This window comes from Mobula hypostoma, chromosome 9, assembly GCF_963921235.1.
Source record: "Mobula hypostoma chromosome 9, sMobHyp1.1, whole genome shotgun sequence".
In the NCBI taxonomy this organism is placed as follows: domain Eukaryota; kingdom Metazoa; phylum Chordata; class Chondrichthyes; order Myliobatiformes; family Myliobatidae; genus Mobula; species Mobula hypostoma.
Window position 1 is genome coordinate 47,988,203 of NC_086105.1, and position 19,477 is coordinate 48,007,679.

Genomic DNA, 19,477 nt, shown 5'->3' on the forward strand with positions numbered 1-19,477 from the left:
AGAAATCAATCCCATAAACTTACTTGATGAGATTCTGGTTGAAGAGCAGTTGCTTGAGCTGTTGAGAAAGCACCTTCTTTTCAAGGGAGAGCCGAATCCAAGCCCGGGCACGGCCAACATCGGTCTTGATCTCACTCATCTGTTGGACATGCCTGAAAGATGAAGTGACATCAGTGTTTCTCCTCCTGCTGCCTCCTGCCTCATTCACAATAGTTCTGCATTTGTAAGGGTTGGAGATTGTGACTGGGCAGGCAAATCAGACAGAGTGTAGCTGGTGGTGACTGAGTCAGGACAAGGTGGGTTCAAATTCTGCTCAGGTCATGTACTCTGGACATACTCCAGTGTTGTTGGATATACCATATATTAGACAAGATGTCAAATTGTAAATTGTCCCTGCACAACTCAAGGATGATTGGGTCAGCTCTCCTATCAATATTTCTTTCTACGACACTGTTCGTGAATACATCACTGACTGTAAATTGTCTTGAAGCATTCTGATTACATGAACGGTGCTATAAAAATGCAAATCTTTTTTTCATTAACAGATGGTGAAGTACCACCTGCTGAATTATTTATAACGTGTTGACATGAAATTGCCTGTTATGTCAATTATCAGCAAAGGCTGTTGAGGTTTAATGGCCATTTGAATCAGGCCTTATAAATAACATGGAGACTGGTCTTCACGGCTGCAGCCTGTTTTTTTCCACAGTGATCTTATGGTTACCCCAGTATAAAATAAGATGGCACATTTGATAGCAAAGGCAATAAAAGTGATTGCCAACAACATCTGCAGAGGGTGGGGGAAAGGATCTGAATAATGCAGACACTGCCTGATGCAGGGAAACAACAAAATCAAACAGAGGCAGTGGGAGAAAGTGCCGAACCAACTGACTAGAACACAGAGTGCAATTATCGGGAAGATTAATCAGACTAGGATCCTTCCCTGGAGAGAAGCAGTTTCAAAATGATTGGCAATCTGTTTGTTAAGGCAGGCGAAGAGACATTTTCTTGTGGAGGGAGTAGATCAAAACTGGAAGCCATTAATAAGAAATTCTGGAGACATTTTCTTTCTCGGGTTGATGGGATTCTGCAATCTCCAATGGCAGAGTGACTGAGGGAATATTATAGCTAGATTTAAAGGGACAATTGATAAATATGGGAATGAGAAAGGAATAGAAGGATTCACCATTCTGGCATCATTGTGTAGGTTCACAATGAACTAGCAGAACTAGCAGCTTGGTCCAGTCCAGTAACCTTTTCGAATGCTGTGATCCCTGTTTAATTCTTCTCTGCTGTATACATGTACTGGTTAGTACATCAAATTTGCCACATTACAGTATACAGGGTAATTCAGTTCTAAAATGGAATTAAAAGTTCTTCTGGCGACGTGTGTCTGAATGCCAGCCCATTTGTGCATTTGCCTGTGCACACAGATATCAAGGTAATGTTTGATAGTTTGCAAAATACACTCAGCGGCTACTTTATTCAGACAGGAGTGGAACCTGCTGCGACCTATCCACTTCAAGGGTCAATGTGTTGTTTGTTCTACGATGCTCTTCAGCACACAAATGTTGTAATGTGTGGCTATTTGAGTTACTGTCGCTTTCCTGTCAGCGTCAACCAGTCTGGCCACTTGTTAACAAGGCCATTTTTGCCCACAGAACTGCTGCTCACTGGATTTTTTTTTGTTTATTGCGCCATACTCTGTAAACTGTAAAGACTGGTAAAAATCCCACGAGATTAGCAATTTCTGGCATACTCAAACCACCCAACAATCATTCCACGGTCAAAGTCAATTAGATCACATTTCTTCCCAATTCTGATGTTTGGTCTGAACAACAGTTGACCTCTTGACCATGTCTGCATGCTTTTATGCATTGAGTTGCTGCCACGTGATTGGCTGATTAGATATTTGCATTAACGAGCAGGAGTACCTAACCAAGTGGACACTGAGTATACATCTTCTTTTACACATGGGTTATTTGTCAGTCTTTATTTATGTTTAGTTTTTCAGAAATTATATTGTATTTATTTTCCTGTAAACGCCTGCAAGAAAACGAATCTCAAGGTAGTAGATGTTGACATATATGTACTATGATAATAAGTTTTCTTGACTTTTGATTTTGACTTTGAAGTGCAAAGACCCACAGTCACACTGTACCTCATGTCCTGGATGAGAGAAACCTTCAGGGTTGGCAAGATCAGTCCTGACTCCGATTTTCGCCGTTCTGACCCAGCCATAACTGTGGGAACATTATGAAAAGCAGAAGGCAGTAGGCTCAGTGAGGGATTTAAAACCAACCATACACCACTTATAACATATATTACTTCCTGGTTATCGAATAAAGATTTTAGCAAAGAGCCATTGATGATTAAATGGGAGGTAGTTTCAGCTTTAGGTTGTCAATGTTCCTGAGTCTCCACAAGTCAAAGGTTTAATCTTCACAATGCTGCCAGGGAGGGGGTCCTGTGACAATATCTCCAAGATGGGTCCGAAAACACTTTAGTGTTGCAAAGAAACTCAACAGGCCAGGCACTGTCTGTAAAGGGAAATGGACTGTTTCAGTTTTGGGTTGACATGTCTCCACTGTCCATTCCCCTCCACAGATGCTGCCTGACCCACTGAGTTGCTCCAGCATCTGCTGTCTATTGCACATGCATCACCATGAATGTGGGGTCTGTAACACCAGCCAAACTTTCTCTCCACGATGGAGGAGGGGTGGTCTTGGTATTCAGTCTTCGAGCTGGGCAGAGCATAAGGCAATTCGACTGAATAACGCTGTTGGTCAATCTCTGTCCCTCAGCTCACCGCAACCCCAGAAAAGAAGTGAGAAACTCCAGTACATTGGAATCCTCAAATTCAAAGTCAATAATTCCTAATAAAAGAGGCTACATTCATCACATGTCAACCCTTCAATTATTCATACGCTGCATCCAAAAAGTAATTTCTGAACTAATTTGCATTTGAATGAATCACTACTAGCTGTCTGTGAGTGTTTCCCTGCGGGTATTTATTCCATAGACTGGCAATTCATTCACTGAAATGGCATTTCCACACATTAATTTTGAATTTTTCCCCTGCTTCTTTGGATCAACCAGGAACACAAATGGAAGTCACTGTGTTATCTCATCATTGAGAATCCTAAGACAGTAATCATATCACTGCATTATTCGTGCAAGACCATATCAATAAAATTGCTTCTCATCTATCTGGCTCCTCGATCATTGTTGTCACTCCCATTTGTGTCCTTTCAAAAGAGGCTATAATCTCCCTGTCCTGTGGGAACAAGAATCTAACAGTTTTCCAATAGTGATGCTTCAGTGATTTAATCGGAGGCAGAATGCTTCACTATTTCTGTACAATGTTGAATGCAAATGCACCCTACATTGAAAACTCCAACTGAACACCGTCATAGCTTTGATTGTAAGATTAAACTGAAACCACTGACTCCCCTAACACCACCTTCTGCAACCCCAGACCTCTATTCCTAAATATTCTTCAAGAATAGTATCCTCTTACAAGCAGGCATCTGCTCACCTGGGGTCTCGACAGTTGCTTCCCGCTTCTCCTCGCACTCCTGATAATGCATCAGGTGGGACCAGAGTGCCGATTTCCCCTGAGATGATAAAACAAAATGACAACTCTGAACAAAATGCAGAACGCTGGTAAAACTCAGTGGGTCAGGCAGCAACTACAGAGGCAAGAAAGGCAAGTCAAAGTTTCGGGTCTAGAACTTGCATTAGGACTGGGACGGAAGAGGAAATATTGTCAGTAGAGTAGATAATCACTGTTGAGGAAGGTCATGTGCTAATAAATGGTACTGAGTCATGGTAAGTCCATTATTCAGGAGAGGAACAGCAGGAGAAACCCCAGAGGGAGAAAAGCACGAGAAAGACTCATAGATAGCCTGCTGTAGAGAGGAGGCAAACATCTTCACAGACTAGCAGAGTTATCCATGGAGGATGCTAGCTCCACACCAGGTGAGGTCACACAGCGTGATGTAGCCTGGGGCAGGTCACACCCTCTTCTGAAAGACTCACCTGTTTGATGAGCAGCCCGTGACTCCAGATTCTCTCCAGTAGGTCACACAAACTTGCAATCAAGGTGTTCTCCTCCAAGCCAGTGATGTTGGCCTCTCCGTGTCCCAGCTCCACTGCCTCGTGTCCCATCTTCTCCACCAGCATTCGCTTGGTCTGCAATGCAGCATGTGGCAATGAATTCAAACATCCCACCTTTACAGATCAACTTGTGCTTAATTACCAACAGACATATATAATGCAACTGATGAACCTGAGTTAACCTTGGTGGACAAGTGATGATGATGTCTTGTTCAGCCATCAAGACCACTGTTATTTCCATAGCAACTATCTGATTCACAACATGCCTTACTGCACATCACAGTGACTGAAGAACTTGTGAAATGAGGCCACTGCTATGGTACAGGGATCACCTGGGACATATGAACCATGATCCCATTGATAACAATGCAAGGATTCACTTCTGTGGTGTCAATTGAGAAGTAAGTGTTTTCCAGGCTTCAGGTCTCGGGTAGGTGGCATCCCTTCCCTGGACAACTTCTTGTCCATGCAGTGACAGAGATGACTTGTGTTTAAGTTGCACACCATCTTGGTGAGCTGGTGAGGCAGCAACTCACTGTGAAGTTGGTTGGCCATTTTTTTTTTCCTCACAGGACATCTACCCAAGCATCCAACTGATTGATCCAAGTCCTGAGTACATACAGGGCAGTTTGTCTCTACTCTGGCTTCATTAAGACAACTGAGGTTCATCCATTATCACAAAGGGAGACCCCAGATCAAACAGAATGGAACCCTCAGCACCCTTGGTCACAATTAACCGCATTCAAGCTCAACAGAACCATGCCATTTAGCCCCCTCAAGATGATCCAACAATTAATTAGACATAGAATGCCACTTACCAACTGTAGATCCATAACCTCTCTTACCCTTGACCAGCAATAAAGTCTGAAATTGTTAATGAATCTATCTAAAAGGCGTTGGGAGTGGGGGGAAAGCTTTTTGGGTGTGGCACTCTTTGTGTGCAGAGAATCCAGATGTTTATCCCTTTGTATGGGGAGCTCCTCAGCTTCTTCCCATGAATATTCTGGCTTGAATTTTAAGATTGTTCCAAAGCCACCTTGATATAAAACCCCTCCCATTTAGCCTGCCACCTCAATTAGTTTACCCCCTATCACCTCAAATCAGTTTGCCCTCTATCATTTTTACAACTGGCAATAAAAAAAAACAGGTCTATTATGTTAACCCACTTAGCCCCAAAATTATTCTGCTGCTTCTTCGCTGTAAAGCCCAATGCAGGACATCCCAAGTAATGAATAGGTTTTGTATTTACACGCCTGGAAGCAAATATTGTTGAGAATTTGGAAAATCCACAAAAACTACTTAGTAGGTTAATTATTCCTCCTCAGTACTGTAACAAATAGCATCAAAATGCAGAAGACTGATAAGAAAGAACTATTCTTTCTTATCAGAGGGGCAGGTACTGTTGAGGAAGCAGGGAGTCTGTAGGAGGATTTAGACAGATTGAGAAAATGGGCAAAGTAATAGATTCAAGATTCAAGATTCAAAAAACTTTATCGTCATTCGAACTGTACATCAGCTCTGCAGGGCAGAATGAGACAGCATTTCCCAGGAGCAGTGCAATCATAACATAACAAACGCAACACTAAATAATAAACATAACAATAAATAGTAAAACACAACAGCCACATGTCAGTTGAAATCAAGTTATAAATGTCTAGTGCAAGCTATAAGTGTCCAAAGCAGAGTCAGGTAGAGCAGCTATTTAGCAGTCTGACTGCCTGTGGGAGGAAGCTGTTCAGTAGCCTTGTGGTTTTAGTTTTGATGCTCCTGTAATGTTTGCCTGATGGCAAAAGAACAAACAGTTTATGGAGAGGGTGTGAGGGGTCTTTAATGATGTACCGTGTCTTCTGGAGGCATCGACTCTGAAAGAGGTCTTGGACAGAAGGTGGGGAGATCCCAGTAACCTCCTCTGCTCCCCTAACCACCCTCTGCAAGGCTTTTTCGTCGACAGCACTGCAGCTAGAGTACCAGGTTGTGATGCTAAAGGTCAGCACACTCTCAACCACGCCTCTGTAGAATGTAGTTAAGGTGTTAGTAGCATATGGAATATGGTGTAGGGACGTGTACGGTCATGCACTTTGGTAGAAGGAATAAAGACATAGATTATTTTTTTTAAATGAAGAGGAAATAAAAAATCAGAGGTGCAAAGGGGTTTGGGAGCCCCAGTGCAGGATTCCCTTAAGGTTAACTTGCAGGTTGAGTCAGTGGTAAGGAAAGAAAATGCAATGTTAATATTCATTTCAAGAGGACTAGAATATGAGAAAAAGGATGTAATGCTGAGGCCTTATAAGCATTGGTCAGGCTGCACTTGGGAGTATTGTGAGCAGTTTTGGACCCCTTATCTAAGAAAAGATGTACTGGCATTGGAGAAAGTCCAGAGGAAGTTAACAAGATTGATTCCAGGAATGAAAGGATTAACATATAAAGAGCGTTTGATGGCTCTGGGACTGTACTCCCTGGAGTTTAGAAGAATGGGGTCAGGGCAGATCTCATTGAAACCTACTGAATATTGAAAGTCTGAATAGAGTGGATGTAGGGAGAAAGTTTCCAATAGTGGGTGTGTCTAGGACCAGAGGGCACAGCCTCAGAATAGAGGGATGTCTGTTTAGCACAGAGATGAGGAGGAACTTTTTTTAGCCAGAGGGTAGTGAATCTGTTGAATTCATTGCCACAAATGGCTGTGGAGACTAAGTCATTGCGTATATTTAAAGCAGAGGTTGAAAGGTTCGTAATCAGTCAGGTCATCAAAGCGTATGGGGCTAAGGCAGGAGAATGGGATTGAGCGGGATAATAAATCAGCCATTGTGAAATGACGGAGCAGACTCAATGGGCCAACTGGCCTAATTCTGCTCCTATGTCTTATGGTAGATTCCTCAACTGGAAATGGTCTCTTCCCCAGAGCCCAAAAGAGGCTGCCACCTAGAGAGCTTGCTACCTAGAGATGGTTCATGCCCATCTCTTGGTAGGGGCATATGTTGGTGGATAACCTTCCAGTGTGGCAATAGAGATTTCCCAGGTCTTGGTTACAAGAAACCCCAAGCAAGTTCACAGACAAACTGATTAGATCCCCAGTTCCCCTAGAGACATATTTTCCAAGGACTTTGACATCAGTTGATGATAACAACCCTGAAAAAATCCCAAGATTGCAGTGGGCAAGAAAACAATGCACTGATATCAGCTGCTCCAAATCCCTTCCTTCCACGTGCAAGTGAGAAAAAAAAAGATGAAAGTGATTACCTTGATGCGACATTCTTTGAGCAGTCCTTCCACAAACTTCCAGTTGGTTTGTGCAATCACAGCAGGTGACAGATCAGAGAGTTTTGGCTGCCGCAGGCTCTTTCCTAAACTCCGGGCCTCCTGGATGTATTTCTGTGGATCAGGGAAAATCCATTTAAGGCTACTTTTTCCAAGCATCCGATGAACCTGTCAGAAATGGCACTCCGTAGTAGGATATAGATGTGTACTGGGAGAGGGTGGTGTAGTTAGAAGGGTACCATGCAAAGTACCACCTAATCCATTACTGCCTCCATATAGGGGGACGTTTCTCTAGTGGTTGTGTCATATTCTTGGGCTTTAACAGATAATGGATTATTTCTCATTCACTGCAAGCCTGCATCTCACCTACTTCCCAACGATAATGCTCTCCTTCCCCCTTTCACAAATCATGCAACTCTCAATGTTCATCCAAATGCGTTTTCCTTGTTCCTCAAAAGTTACTCACTCTTTCTTTTCCCCTTATAATATATTGCACGAATCATGGAGTTGCCTCTAAGTAACACCACTCACGTGTTTTAGACCGAAGCAACCGTGGATGAATGCAACTGGGCATTTTTGGATATGGCAAAACTACAGCACAGCAATGTGCATATTCATATCACCTTCCATACTATAAAATGAGCCCATACTTCTCAGAGGAATAATCAGACAAAATTTTATGCTAAGTGTAGCAAGGAGGTCATGAAGTTACACAGCATGAAGCAGGCCCTTTGGCCCAATTGGTCTATGCTGACCGAGACACCCTCATAAGCTAGTCCCATTTGCCCACAACTTGCCCATATCCCTCAAAGCACATGTACTGGAATTCGGTGGGTCAAGCAGTCAATTTGTGGAGGCAAAAGGTGAAGGCTAATTTCTGAATCAAGATCTTGCAAGAAGACTGAGAGGGAAGAGAGAAGATTGCTGGGATATAATAAAGATGGTGAGGTATTAGTATAAATTACCTAAAACTTTATAGAAGTTGGATGAATGAAAGAGGTTTAGGAAAGGAATTTGGGATCTCTATAGATGAAAGTACAAGCTCTAATAGTGAGTCAAAAATCATGGATGCACATAAGGCCTGAAATGGAGGAACACATGAACATTAAATGACTGGGCAGCTGGAGGACGTCATATCTAGAGAAGGGATAAGGCCATCATTAAGGATCATAAATTTGACCTATTGTTCTACTGGGAGCTAATTATAGATTGACAAGGGGGTGACTAGAACAGGGATGTGGTGAGATCCCTGATGCTCTACTGGATGGACTCCTATCTGATTTAACACAATAGGCTTCTTTCAGCATACTATGTAGAACACCATCTGATCCAGTTCTAAGAGTCTTTAATGTTGTAATGGACAGTGATCTATTTGACTTTGAAATAAGAGTGTCTGACATTCCATTTCCTAGAACACAGCAAGTGGAGATTCATGTGAAAGGAGGATGGTGGAGGAATACAGAACAAGGGGAAGTATTGCAAGTGCAAGACATCTCAAATTACATTAAGAGTCTGGGTTCTTGGGGATACTGGCACCAATAACCACTGCAGTTGTTTGAGCAGTGTCTAAAATAGCCTAAAGATTTTGTTTAACCTTCTCAAAGAGGTGATGCAATTTGTAAGGGAAATTTGGGATGTGTTTATTGATGCAATTTATATATCTGTTGAGCAGAACAGATTTGATAGTCTGCGTATCTATTCCTGACCATTCACGTACTTGGAAAAATATTCACAGGCAGATGGCTCACACCCACCACTAGCGAGAAGCAGAAAAGAATGGAACAATGTCAGAGAGCAGGCAGCCATTTGGTCCCTTCCACTTGTGACGGCACTCTGTTAGAGCTGGTAATTGGTCACTCACCCATTCTTTCCTTTCTGATAACTAAACTTCTTTATGTCCCAAGGTAGCTGACAATAAGAGAGGCAACAACAGGGTGATATAGTTGGCCTTTTGTGGCCTTCTGTCTCCCATCTTGAGTAGGATTGAAAGATTCCACAGCACGATTCCTTGAAGAACAGCAGAATTAGAGCTTCTGTCCTGGCCAATACTTGATGAACTAAAACAGGCTACCTGCTTATTACCACAGTTGGTTTATGGGATATGACTACCAGTTTTGTACAGCAGCAGCTATATTTCAAAAGTATTTAATTAGCTTTAAGGAACTATGGGATGCCCTGAGGTCATGAAGGGTTGTATATTTACTGATTTACTTGAGAATTCCACTAATCAGCACTGTTTTTTGTGCCCCCCCAAACATTCTGATGGAGAGAAGTGACCAAAACACTGACGCACAGCACTTGCAGAAAGGTGATCTAAGCTGCAGTGTTTTCAGTTGTAGCATGCTGATTGTTGTGGTGACAGTATTGATTTAATTAATAGAATACCACAGCTAGTTACATGTTTGCAGCAATTATTTGGTGTCACTGAACAGCAAGGAGCAAAGGAGAGCGACTTGTGGCAAGCTACTGTTTGAGGGAAGTTCCCTCCACAACCCTGCACCTATCCATTGAAGGTTTGATTCATTCAGCCAATTGAGCCCGGGTCACCACATGCTGCAGAAGAAAAGCTTCCTCAAATTGTCTCTACTTTGTTAAGGTGCTGGCTAACAGCCCATCTGTCACTTGACGCCTGATTTATTCTATAAAAGACACCCTAGAGTTTAACACTTTATCAACCTTCTCTGTTCCAAAGAGAACAAATCAGCTTCTTTATTCAACCACTGCAACCCCTCCTCTCTTGCAGGTTGTACTTCTTACACTGAATTCATAAGTGTATACACACGAGAACACTCACATACATGTTCCACAGGCTGTGTAGGGTAGAGCGGCGTTAATGTTGACATCATTCATGGTGAGGTTTGCATGGAAATTGGTGACATATAGTGACACATCTTAGCAAAGAATTGACAGTTATGAGGGAAAGCAAACTCTATGACAGAGAAAGGCAGGGAAAGGGGTGAGAGAGAAGAAATTTTGTGAATAGAAAATAATGAGGAAGGAAAGGTGTGAAAATACCCTGCAAACTTACTGTTAATGACTGATCATAGACCCAGTAATATTTTCAAATAACCCAAGCATTCAACAACAGCTTGTTCCCTCAGCAACAAGTTTTTCATGTATTGGCCTTTGTAATGTCACATAAATTAGATTTCATTCATTGGTTAGCACATCTTCATAGAAATCAAAGCATCAAATCAAAGCTGGTGAAATTCCTCAGCAGCCTTCAACAAAATCACAGTGGTGTAAAGTCAGACAGTGGGCGATGGGGGTGGTAATGATTGAAAGTTCACGTCCAATCTCACAAAATTACCTTATGTGTGTTGCAATGAGAATGCAGGAGTGGGTAAAGACTCAAGTGGCTACAACAGTGAGGTGACCAACCATCATAACAGCTCAAGTGCATGGAGTAAGTAAGGAACAAATCTCATTAATGACAACCTGGAGATACTGCCAAATCAGGTGCCTGAATGTTCCATGCATTGTGGCCAGCTTCCAGTGCAGTAATTAATAAAGGTACCTCTTGCAAACAGACAGGACTCAAGTTACTTCTGTCCCTGTCCTACACAACGTGTTGGGCAGTTTCATGCCAGCTCTGAGTGGCCCTGATACAAAATCCTGGTAGTTGATGCAAATTTAGCATAATCACTTCAAGATGCCAAGAGTGGTTAAAAGGAACCTAGAGCTGGCCATGTGATGAGCTAAGGTGGAGGGGACAGAATGCTTTTCTGAATCAGACATGTTTCCTTTGATACCTGACACCAGCATGATACTAGGACTGGAGGGGAATGTACTGAGGAAGGACACACAAATATCTTGTTTTTCTTTAAATTAAAAATGATGAAAGAGTTTGACAGATGTGGAGAAGATATTTCTTTTTGTAAATGAATCATAGTGAGAAGGGGGTATAATCTTAAATTAGGAGCTAAGCAATTCAGGAATGGAGTCAGAAAACAATTTTCAATTCATTTGGCAGTAATTTGGGGCTGATTTCCACAAAACCTGCATGCTTCCTGAGACAAACCCAAGCTTTTGATAGATTTACATTGGGTAGGCAGATGAAGAAGTCAGCAGCAAAGGTGGGAAATGTTGTACTACATGGTAAACATTTTATTTATAGGCATTCGTTAGTCTCGTGAGACCATGGATTTGCACCTTGGAAAGTTTCCAGTGCGCAGGCCTGGGCAAGGTTGTATGGAAGACTGGCAGTTGCCAATGTTGCATGTCTCCCCTCTCCACACCACCGATGTTGTCCAAGGGAAGGGCATTAGGACCCATACAGCTTGGCACCGGTGTCGTCGCAGAGCAATGTGTGGTCAAGTGCCTTGCTCAAGGACGCACACGCTGCCTCAGCCAAGGCTTGAACTAGCGACCTTCAGCTCACTAGACGAACGCCTTAACCACTTGGCCACGCGCCAACATACATGGTAAACAATGATTTAATGAAATGATGAAGGCCCAAGATTTACTTCCAATCCCACTGTTTCTATGGATACCGGGCCTAGAGTGCTGGAGTCTCTTAATATTGATATTCCTCTCTTCAGTGAAGGAACATATTTTAAAAACAAATGCTGTGACGGCTTTGTGGAAGATGCTAAGAGAGATTTCTAACCTACCTGGAGGAAATGATGGTTAATGTTTCCAGGTTAGTTCTTCAGGTGCAAGCCCTACTTCAGTGAGGCAAACATATTGACCTTGCAAATCAAAGCTGTGAAAGATTAGAACCTGTCACCGTGCTGCCTTGCACAGAGATCGAGCACAACGTACCAGAGAGCACTCAGAGAAGGATTTTTTGGGAGGTCGTACAGTAGGGGGCGGAGCTTGTTCCCATTCCCAAAATGCCATAGAGTTGTGGCAGACGAGAAGCCCCTCCACTGGCTAAAGCAACCGGTGGCAAGAGCACAAGGGAGAACAGATTGCAGAATGAGTGTGCACAGGAGAAAGGAGAACACAGAATGTGAAAGGGAAGGAACAACAGAAACAAGAAAAAACAAAATAAGTTGAGAACAATTAATCCAAGTCTCTGAATATCAATAATTTATTTTGCTGAAAGGTAATTGCTCTGAAACAGTGGAGATAATTTCAATCAAACTGGCCTTTAGAAAGTAAGCAATACGTTGTACAGGCAGACCCCAGACGACAGGGTTCTGTTCCTGAGAACTGTTAAATAACCTGACTGTTAAACAAACAGCATTATGAAGGACCCCACACACCCCTCATACGAACTCTTCTCCCTCCTGCCATCTGGCAAAAGGCACCGAAGCATTTGGGCTCTCACGACCAGACTATGTAACAATTTCTTCCCCCAAGTCATCAGACTCTTCAATACCCAGAGCCTGGACTGACACCAACCTACTGCCCTCTACTGTGCATATTGTCTTGTTTATTATTTATTGTAATGTCTGCACAGTTTTGTGCACTTTATGCAGTCCTAGGTAGGTCTGTAGTCTAGTGTAGTTTTTGTGTTGTTTTTTTCCTAGTTTAGTGTAGTTTTTGTATTGTTTCTTTCTTCCTTTTCAAATCTTTTTATTGTTATATTATACAGGAAAAATAACATGAGTACATTGAAGTAACAACACTTACAATGTCTCAAAAAAGACATTATCTTAAAGATTGAAAAAAAAATTTGTGATAACAAAAAAAACCTACTAAGCAGAAAAGTGAGAAAAAAAAAGAACCCATTAGGTGTACAACCCCGGAGTCATGCTCATACAAAAAGCTTCTAAAAGTAAACATCAAACAGCCAGCAAGAAAAGAAAATATACTAAAAAATTTACAATTAGATCGTGGAAAAATTATATCAATTAACTCAAATGATAATTACAAGCAAATGAGCCCCATCTTTTCTCAAATCAAATAAAGGTTCAAAGGTTTGACTTCTAATTTTCTCCAAACTAAGACATAGCATCACTTGAGAGAACCATTGTGACAAAATGGGAGCTGATGTATTCTTCCACTTCAACAAAATGGCCCTCCTAGCTATCAATGTAACAAATGCAATAACATGTTGGTCAGACACAGAAATACCATGAATATTTTGAGGAATTATTCCAAAAAGCACAGTTAATTTATTAGGTTGTAAATTAATTTTAAGTGCTTTAGAAATTGTTGAAAAAATTCGACTTCCAGAACTGTTCCAATATAGAACAAGACTAAAACATGTGTGTCAGTATAGCTATCTCAGTTTTACATCTATCACAATGACTATCAACATTAGAAAAGATTTTAGAAAGTCTCTTCTTTGTCAAATGATAACGATGTACAATTTTAAATTGAATCAATAAATGGCTAGCACAAATTGAAGAAGAGTTAACCAAGTTCAAAATCTGCATCCAATCCTCCATCATAAAAGTCAAATTAAGTTTCTTTTCCCAATCCTGCTTAATCTTATATAAAGGACGCTTATCCCATTGTAATAATAAATTATAAATTCTTCCAATAGAACCCTTAATCAAAGGATTCATACTCATAGTAGTATCTAACAGGTCAGCCTCCAATACGTAAGGAAAATTACTTAAATATTTATTAATTTAAACCTATATCCTGTGGTTAAGTATTCTTTACAAATTTGGCTCCAGTTCCGCAATTTCTTTTAATCTTAAAAAATTTAAACTTTGTAGTTTAATTTACCAAAATTACTTTTTTAAGCCTTCTTTGAGTGATCCAATTTTTTTACTTTGGAAAAATAAAGATATTAATTCTTTTTTGGATTTATTTAAAGAAGATAGATTGATGTCTTTTGAACAATTAATTGATAAATATTCTCTTTCATACTCACACTTTCTGCAATACCTTCAAGTTAGACATTTTTTACAAAAATATTTAAGTAATTTTTGTATTGTTTCATGTAGTACCATAGTTCTGAAAAACGTTGTCTTGTTTTTACTGTGTACTGTACCAACAGTTATGGTCGAAATGACAATAAAAGTCACTTGACTTGACTTGAATTGTTCATATGTTGAAAAATATGGAAGAGAATCACAGAGACTCTGGTGATGAGAGAGCGAGCAGGCATGAAAAGAGCAGCCGCCAGCTGACCTCAATGACCCAGTGAGAGTGCTTAGTACTCCCAGCTCCGCTCAGCTCCACCCAGCCCTCAGTTGTTGTAGCTTGGGAGAGGGAGTGGGGAGAGATGGCATGGGGAAAGGCCTGGTTGCCACATGGTGGGACACGCCTGTCACCCAGCAGCAACTGGAAAATTCATCCCCATCTATCCCACTGATCTCCCACAAACACTTGTTTATATGTATAGGTAGTCCATTAAGTAGGGTGTTTGTAACCTGGGAAGTTACAACATGCACAGTATCACTGTCTACAAATTCAATGATGTACAAACTTGGGGCAAAGTGGAAATAGAGTAATTATGGATGCAGTTCCATAGGATAAAGGGTCCAAGAACCTAGTCTCCACCCTGGTGCACTGCACAGACAGAATCTCACTAGCACAAAGCACCTAATAACCTGTCGAGGCATGCTTCATTAACATCAGCCTCCGAGTGTGTTAGTTTAATAGCAATTTGGGCCCAATTAGCATCACGGAGAGGTATCATGACCACTGAGAATTGAATGAGACTATTTAAAGTCATTTCACAATCTGCTAATTACGGAACAACACACACAAAATGCTGGAGGAACTCAGCAGGGCGGGCAGCATCTATGGAAAAAGAGTACAGTTGGCATTCAGGCCCAGATCCTTCAGCAATTATGGAGCAGACCTATTTAGTCACTACTAAAGTTATCCTTCCAAACAATGTGCATGGGTTCAAGCATCAAGGGAATCAAGTGAACTATGGTCTTATGTTCTTGATTGGACATGGCATCAAAGGTTATGGGGAGGAGGCTGGGAAATGGGGTTGAAGGGGAGAAAAAAAGAATCAGCCATGATTAAGTGGTGGAGCAGACTCGATGGACCAGATGGCCTAATTCTGCTCCTATGTCTTATGGAATCTCAAGGTAGTATATGGAGACATACATACATCGATAATAAAATTACTTTGAATTTTGAACCTTAAAGTAAATCAGTCATGATTGCACCAAGGAATGAAGACAGCTGCAGAGGTAAGTCTTCCTGTCATGAGGACATGTCTGGGCTGTAGCAACTAATGACCTCCTATGAGTATGTGCATCTAATGTCAGTCTCGACAATGGACGAACTGTCAGGGCTGATCTGATGTTCACTGGGTCTCTGGATTAACCTAAGCAGTCCCTTCTGGACACCACTCTTCAGGAAGATTCATTTTAATGATACTAGTAGGGGTTTACAGAAGATTTTTAAAAAATATTTCGTTATGTGTTGACAGTCAGGAAATGCTCCCCTGAACTAATGAGTCAATATTGTGAACTACATTGGTGGGGCTAGAGTTTCCCAGAAGCTTGAGTACGTAAAAATGAAAGCTTTCCTTCCATGAAGGAAGTTAGTGAACCAAATAGGTTTTTATAACAATCCCACAGCTCTGTGGTGACCTCTCAGTGAATGTAACTGTATTTTTATTCTGAAGTTTTACTTAATTACTTCTTTTTAAGTCCCAACTCCCATGGTGGAATTTGAATACATGTCTCTACATCAATGGCCCTGAACTCCTCTTGTTTTCCAGCAACTTGATCTTCTGAGAATAAATAGGTTTAAACATAGTCCAAGTGAGGTGGTTACAATTAAAAGATTTTATGGGATAGGCAACTGTTAGTCTCATGAGACCATGGATTTGCACCTTGGAAGGTTTCCAGGGTGCAGGCCTGGGCAAGGTTGTATGGAAGACCGGCAGTTGCCCATGCTGCAAGTCTCCCCTCTCCACAACACCAATGTTGTCCAAGGGAAGGGCATTAGGACCCATACAGCTTGGCACTGGTGTCGTCGCAGAGCAATGTGTGGTTAAGTGCCTTGATCAAGAGCACACACACTGCCTCAGCCAAGGCTTGAACTAGCGACCTTCAAATTACTAGACGAATGCCTTAAGCACTTGGCCACATGCCAACATGGGATAAACATGGCCAGTTAAACAAAGTGTGACAAATACTCAACTGGTCAGAGAGAAAATCAGAGTGAACATTACAGGTCAACAAACTCTCAGTTCTACTGAAAAATTACTAACCTGGCACATAAACTTTGTTTCTCTCTCCATAAATGATACCTCATGTCCTGAGCACTTTGCTTTTATGTTCCAGGACCTGCAGCATTTTATATTAGCTTATAAACTATTTCTTTACTGAGAAGTTCAAACAAACAGAAATAATCGTAATTTTAGAGCTTGGGCAACCTAAGGATGAATTCAGGAACTTCTTGTGGAACTCTGAGAGCAGCTTTTAAGAGAAAGTGCAGCAGAGATGAATGGGGCAGATCTGTGCTCCAACTATAACGAAAGCTACACAAACTAAGTTTGTATTGCTTGGAAGTTAGAATGTTTCCGTGCATTTTGAGCTATTCATTTTCTGACTTCTGTAAAACACAGGGAAACTGTAGGGCACAGACTAAAAACAATCAGAACCAGATCTTGCAGGAGCAATGTAAGGAAGCAGTTTGATAAGTAAAGGACTGGTAATGATGGAAAATGATACTGGTTCTGCTCTTAATTTTAAATCTGAGCTATTAACTTGGTGTATGAGGAAACATCCAGCAAGGCATGGCACGGTGCTAGCTGATAAGTCAGCTGTGATCTCATCAAACGGTGAAACAAGTTTAAGAGTTCAGTAACCTCTCCTGTTCCTTAGTGCCTCTCTTAATAATTATCTCCCAATTTTACCCTTTCGCTACTTTCACGGAAAAGAAGAAACCAACTAGGTTCTTGTAGTTGTTTCGTTTAATTAGTTGGTTCTCAATATTTTTATTTCATTGCAAGTTCAGAGTTAAAGGCCCATATTAACACTCAGCAATTCTGGACTTCAAGGTCATCAGCTCTATTGGCACCAAGGACAGACACTATGTGTGAAGCTCTTTCTCAATCTGTGACACTTAACATTCTGGAGAAATACTGGGTTGTCAGCTCTCCAGGGAGTCTTCAGGAATTCAAGACGTTACAGTGAGCACACTTAGAGGGGAAAAATCACAAGGGCATGAAAAACAAAGATGTTACTTGTTTCAATTTCTGTGAAAACTCATTTCTTAGATGTCTATGATGACAGAGATGGGAAAACATTTATTAATGTGGAGGGAAGGGGTTAAGCTTAAGGACTGGGGGTTGGCAGAATCATGGGGAGAGCAATGATAAAAACAGAATGGGCCTATCTTCCTTGTAGTAACTAACAATAGATCATGTCAATGAGGAACTGATTGAGTATGTGCTAGTGTCTGAGAGGAAATATGATTACTGGCTAGTTTGGCACTCTGATCAATGAGGAACCAATTGTATAGGTGCTAATGTTGTGAAAACTGCAGAAACAATGTTTGGAGACTGGCTGACCTAGTGTGATTAGATTTACTGTATAAACTTGAATTGTAACCTTCTTTTGTCAGAAATGTTTGTGGAACAGTTCCCTAAGAATTCACAAAATAAATGCTTTGAGGTCCTTACCTACTTTGTGCTTGATCAGTACTAAATTCTCTAAAAAAAATTAGACTCATGGTTGGCTATTTCTTTCCCCACATATGCCACCTGACCAACATGAAATTTTCAGCATTGTCTGTTTTTATTTCAAAATTCCTCTGGAAACAGAGGGCCCTAGTGTCAGAATAAGGGATCAGCTGTTCAGGAAAGGAACGAAAAGAGATATTTTTCCACCCTGAAGGAAGTGAAGCTTTGCAATTACCTACCCAAGAGGGCAGTGCAGGCTCAGTTGTTGACCAAGATGGACAGATTTTATAGATATCAAGGCAGCCAAGTGATCTGGTTTAATGCAAGAAAATGACACTGTGGTAAAAGACAGCCTTGATCTTATTATTTAATGGAGCAAAATGCCCCACTCCTGTTCCTATTCTTGAAGTTCTTAATTTGCTTTGGATGACAACTATCACAGAGTGAGGAAGACTGAATAACAGTTATGAAAGGAAGAGTTGGGAAGATCTCACAAACTGGGAATGTTTGGGGTAGGTGTAGGTGCAAGTTGTGAATGATTAGAGGATTTGGGAATACCTCTCTTGAGTCATTGTCCAGAGTCAGATGCTCTGAATGCTGTCGAAGGCGATCCTTCCTCCGCTGTGCTGTGGCGCCTCGATTTGCCCATCGACTGTGGGATTAAGACAAGTGGAAGAGACGGTGTTAATGCTTGGGAAACAACAGCAACCTGCTTTGTGCAAGAAGAGCATCAACTTACATCGTGATTTACATAAGGCATCAGTTGTAGCTCAACAGGTGGCCATTCCTCCACCTAGAAGGAACAAATCAGGGCGCTTGATGGGATATTTCACACTTGCCTGGAGGAGTGCGGCTCCAATGACTTTCAGCTCAAGATGTATCTCTCCCCACCATTGGTAAAATCGACACAAGGCACTACCTCAAGGGGTCAACATCTGCCACCAAAGATCCCCACCATCCGGGCCATGCCAGCTACCCCCAGCTGACATTGGGCACAAGGTACAGAAGCTTGAAGTCCCACACTACCAGGTTCAAGAACACTTACTTCCCTTGAACCATTGGTTCTTGAACTAACCCGCACAACTCTAATCACATACTACCATTTAGCTTGACAACAAGCTTTGTTTTCTTTTCTTTTCATTTGACTTATTCTTGTAAAAATTATGTATAATTTATGCTTAATGTATGTTTTTACCTTGCCGCTTAGTGAAACACTTTACAGTACACCAGCTACAAGATCAGGGTTCAATTCCCACCACTGCCTGTAAGCTTGTACTTCTCCCTCTGACCAAGTGGGTTTTCTTTGGGTGCTCCAGTTTCCTCACACATGGCAAAGACGTGTGTGTTAGGGTTAGTAAGTTATGGCATGCAACGTTGGCGCCAGAAGAGTGGCAACACTTACAGTCTTGCTCCAGCACATCTCCGATGCAAGCAACACATCTCACTCTATGTTTCGATCAACGTGTGACAAATAAAACTAATCTTATCTCTCTTGTCTTTTCCTTGTGATTGTTGTGTATCTGATGCCATGTGCCTGTGATGCTGTTGCAAGTTTGCTTTTCTTTCATTGCACTTGTGCATGTGATAGATTTTGACTTTCAA

The 19,477-nt window shown here is 41.4% G+C and overlaps 1 protein-coding gene across 8 annotated transcripts in view; it reads right to left on the bottom strand.

Annotated features, from left to right (window-relative positions):
- Positions 1–19,477, bottom strand: part of dennd5b (DENN/MADD domain containing 5B) — a 300,592-nt gene that overhangs the window by 44,612 nt on the left and 236,503 nt on the right. For all 8 annotated transcript variants that reach the window (XM_063058246.1, XM_063058247.1, XM_063058248.1 and 5 more), the window contains 6 exons: positions 18,434–18,527; positions 7,357–7,488; positions 4,042–4,194; positions 3,539–3,617; positions 2,162–2,243; positions 24–152 (listed from right to left, as the gene is read on the bottom strand). In XM_063058246.1, the coding sequence (XP_062914316.1) occupies positions 24–152; positions 2,162–2,243; positions 3,539–3,617; positions 4,042–4,194; positions 7,357–7,488; positions 18,434–18,527 (669 nt within the window). The remainder of the gene's footprint in view (positions 1–23; positions 153–2,161; positions 2,244–3,538; positions 3,618–4,041; positions 4,195–7,356; positions 7,489–18,433; positions 18,528–19,477) is intronic.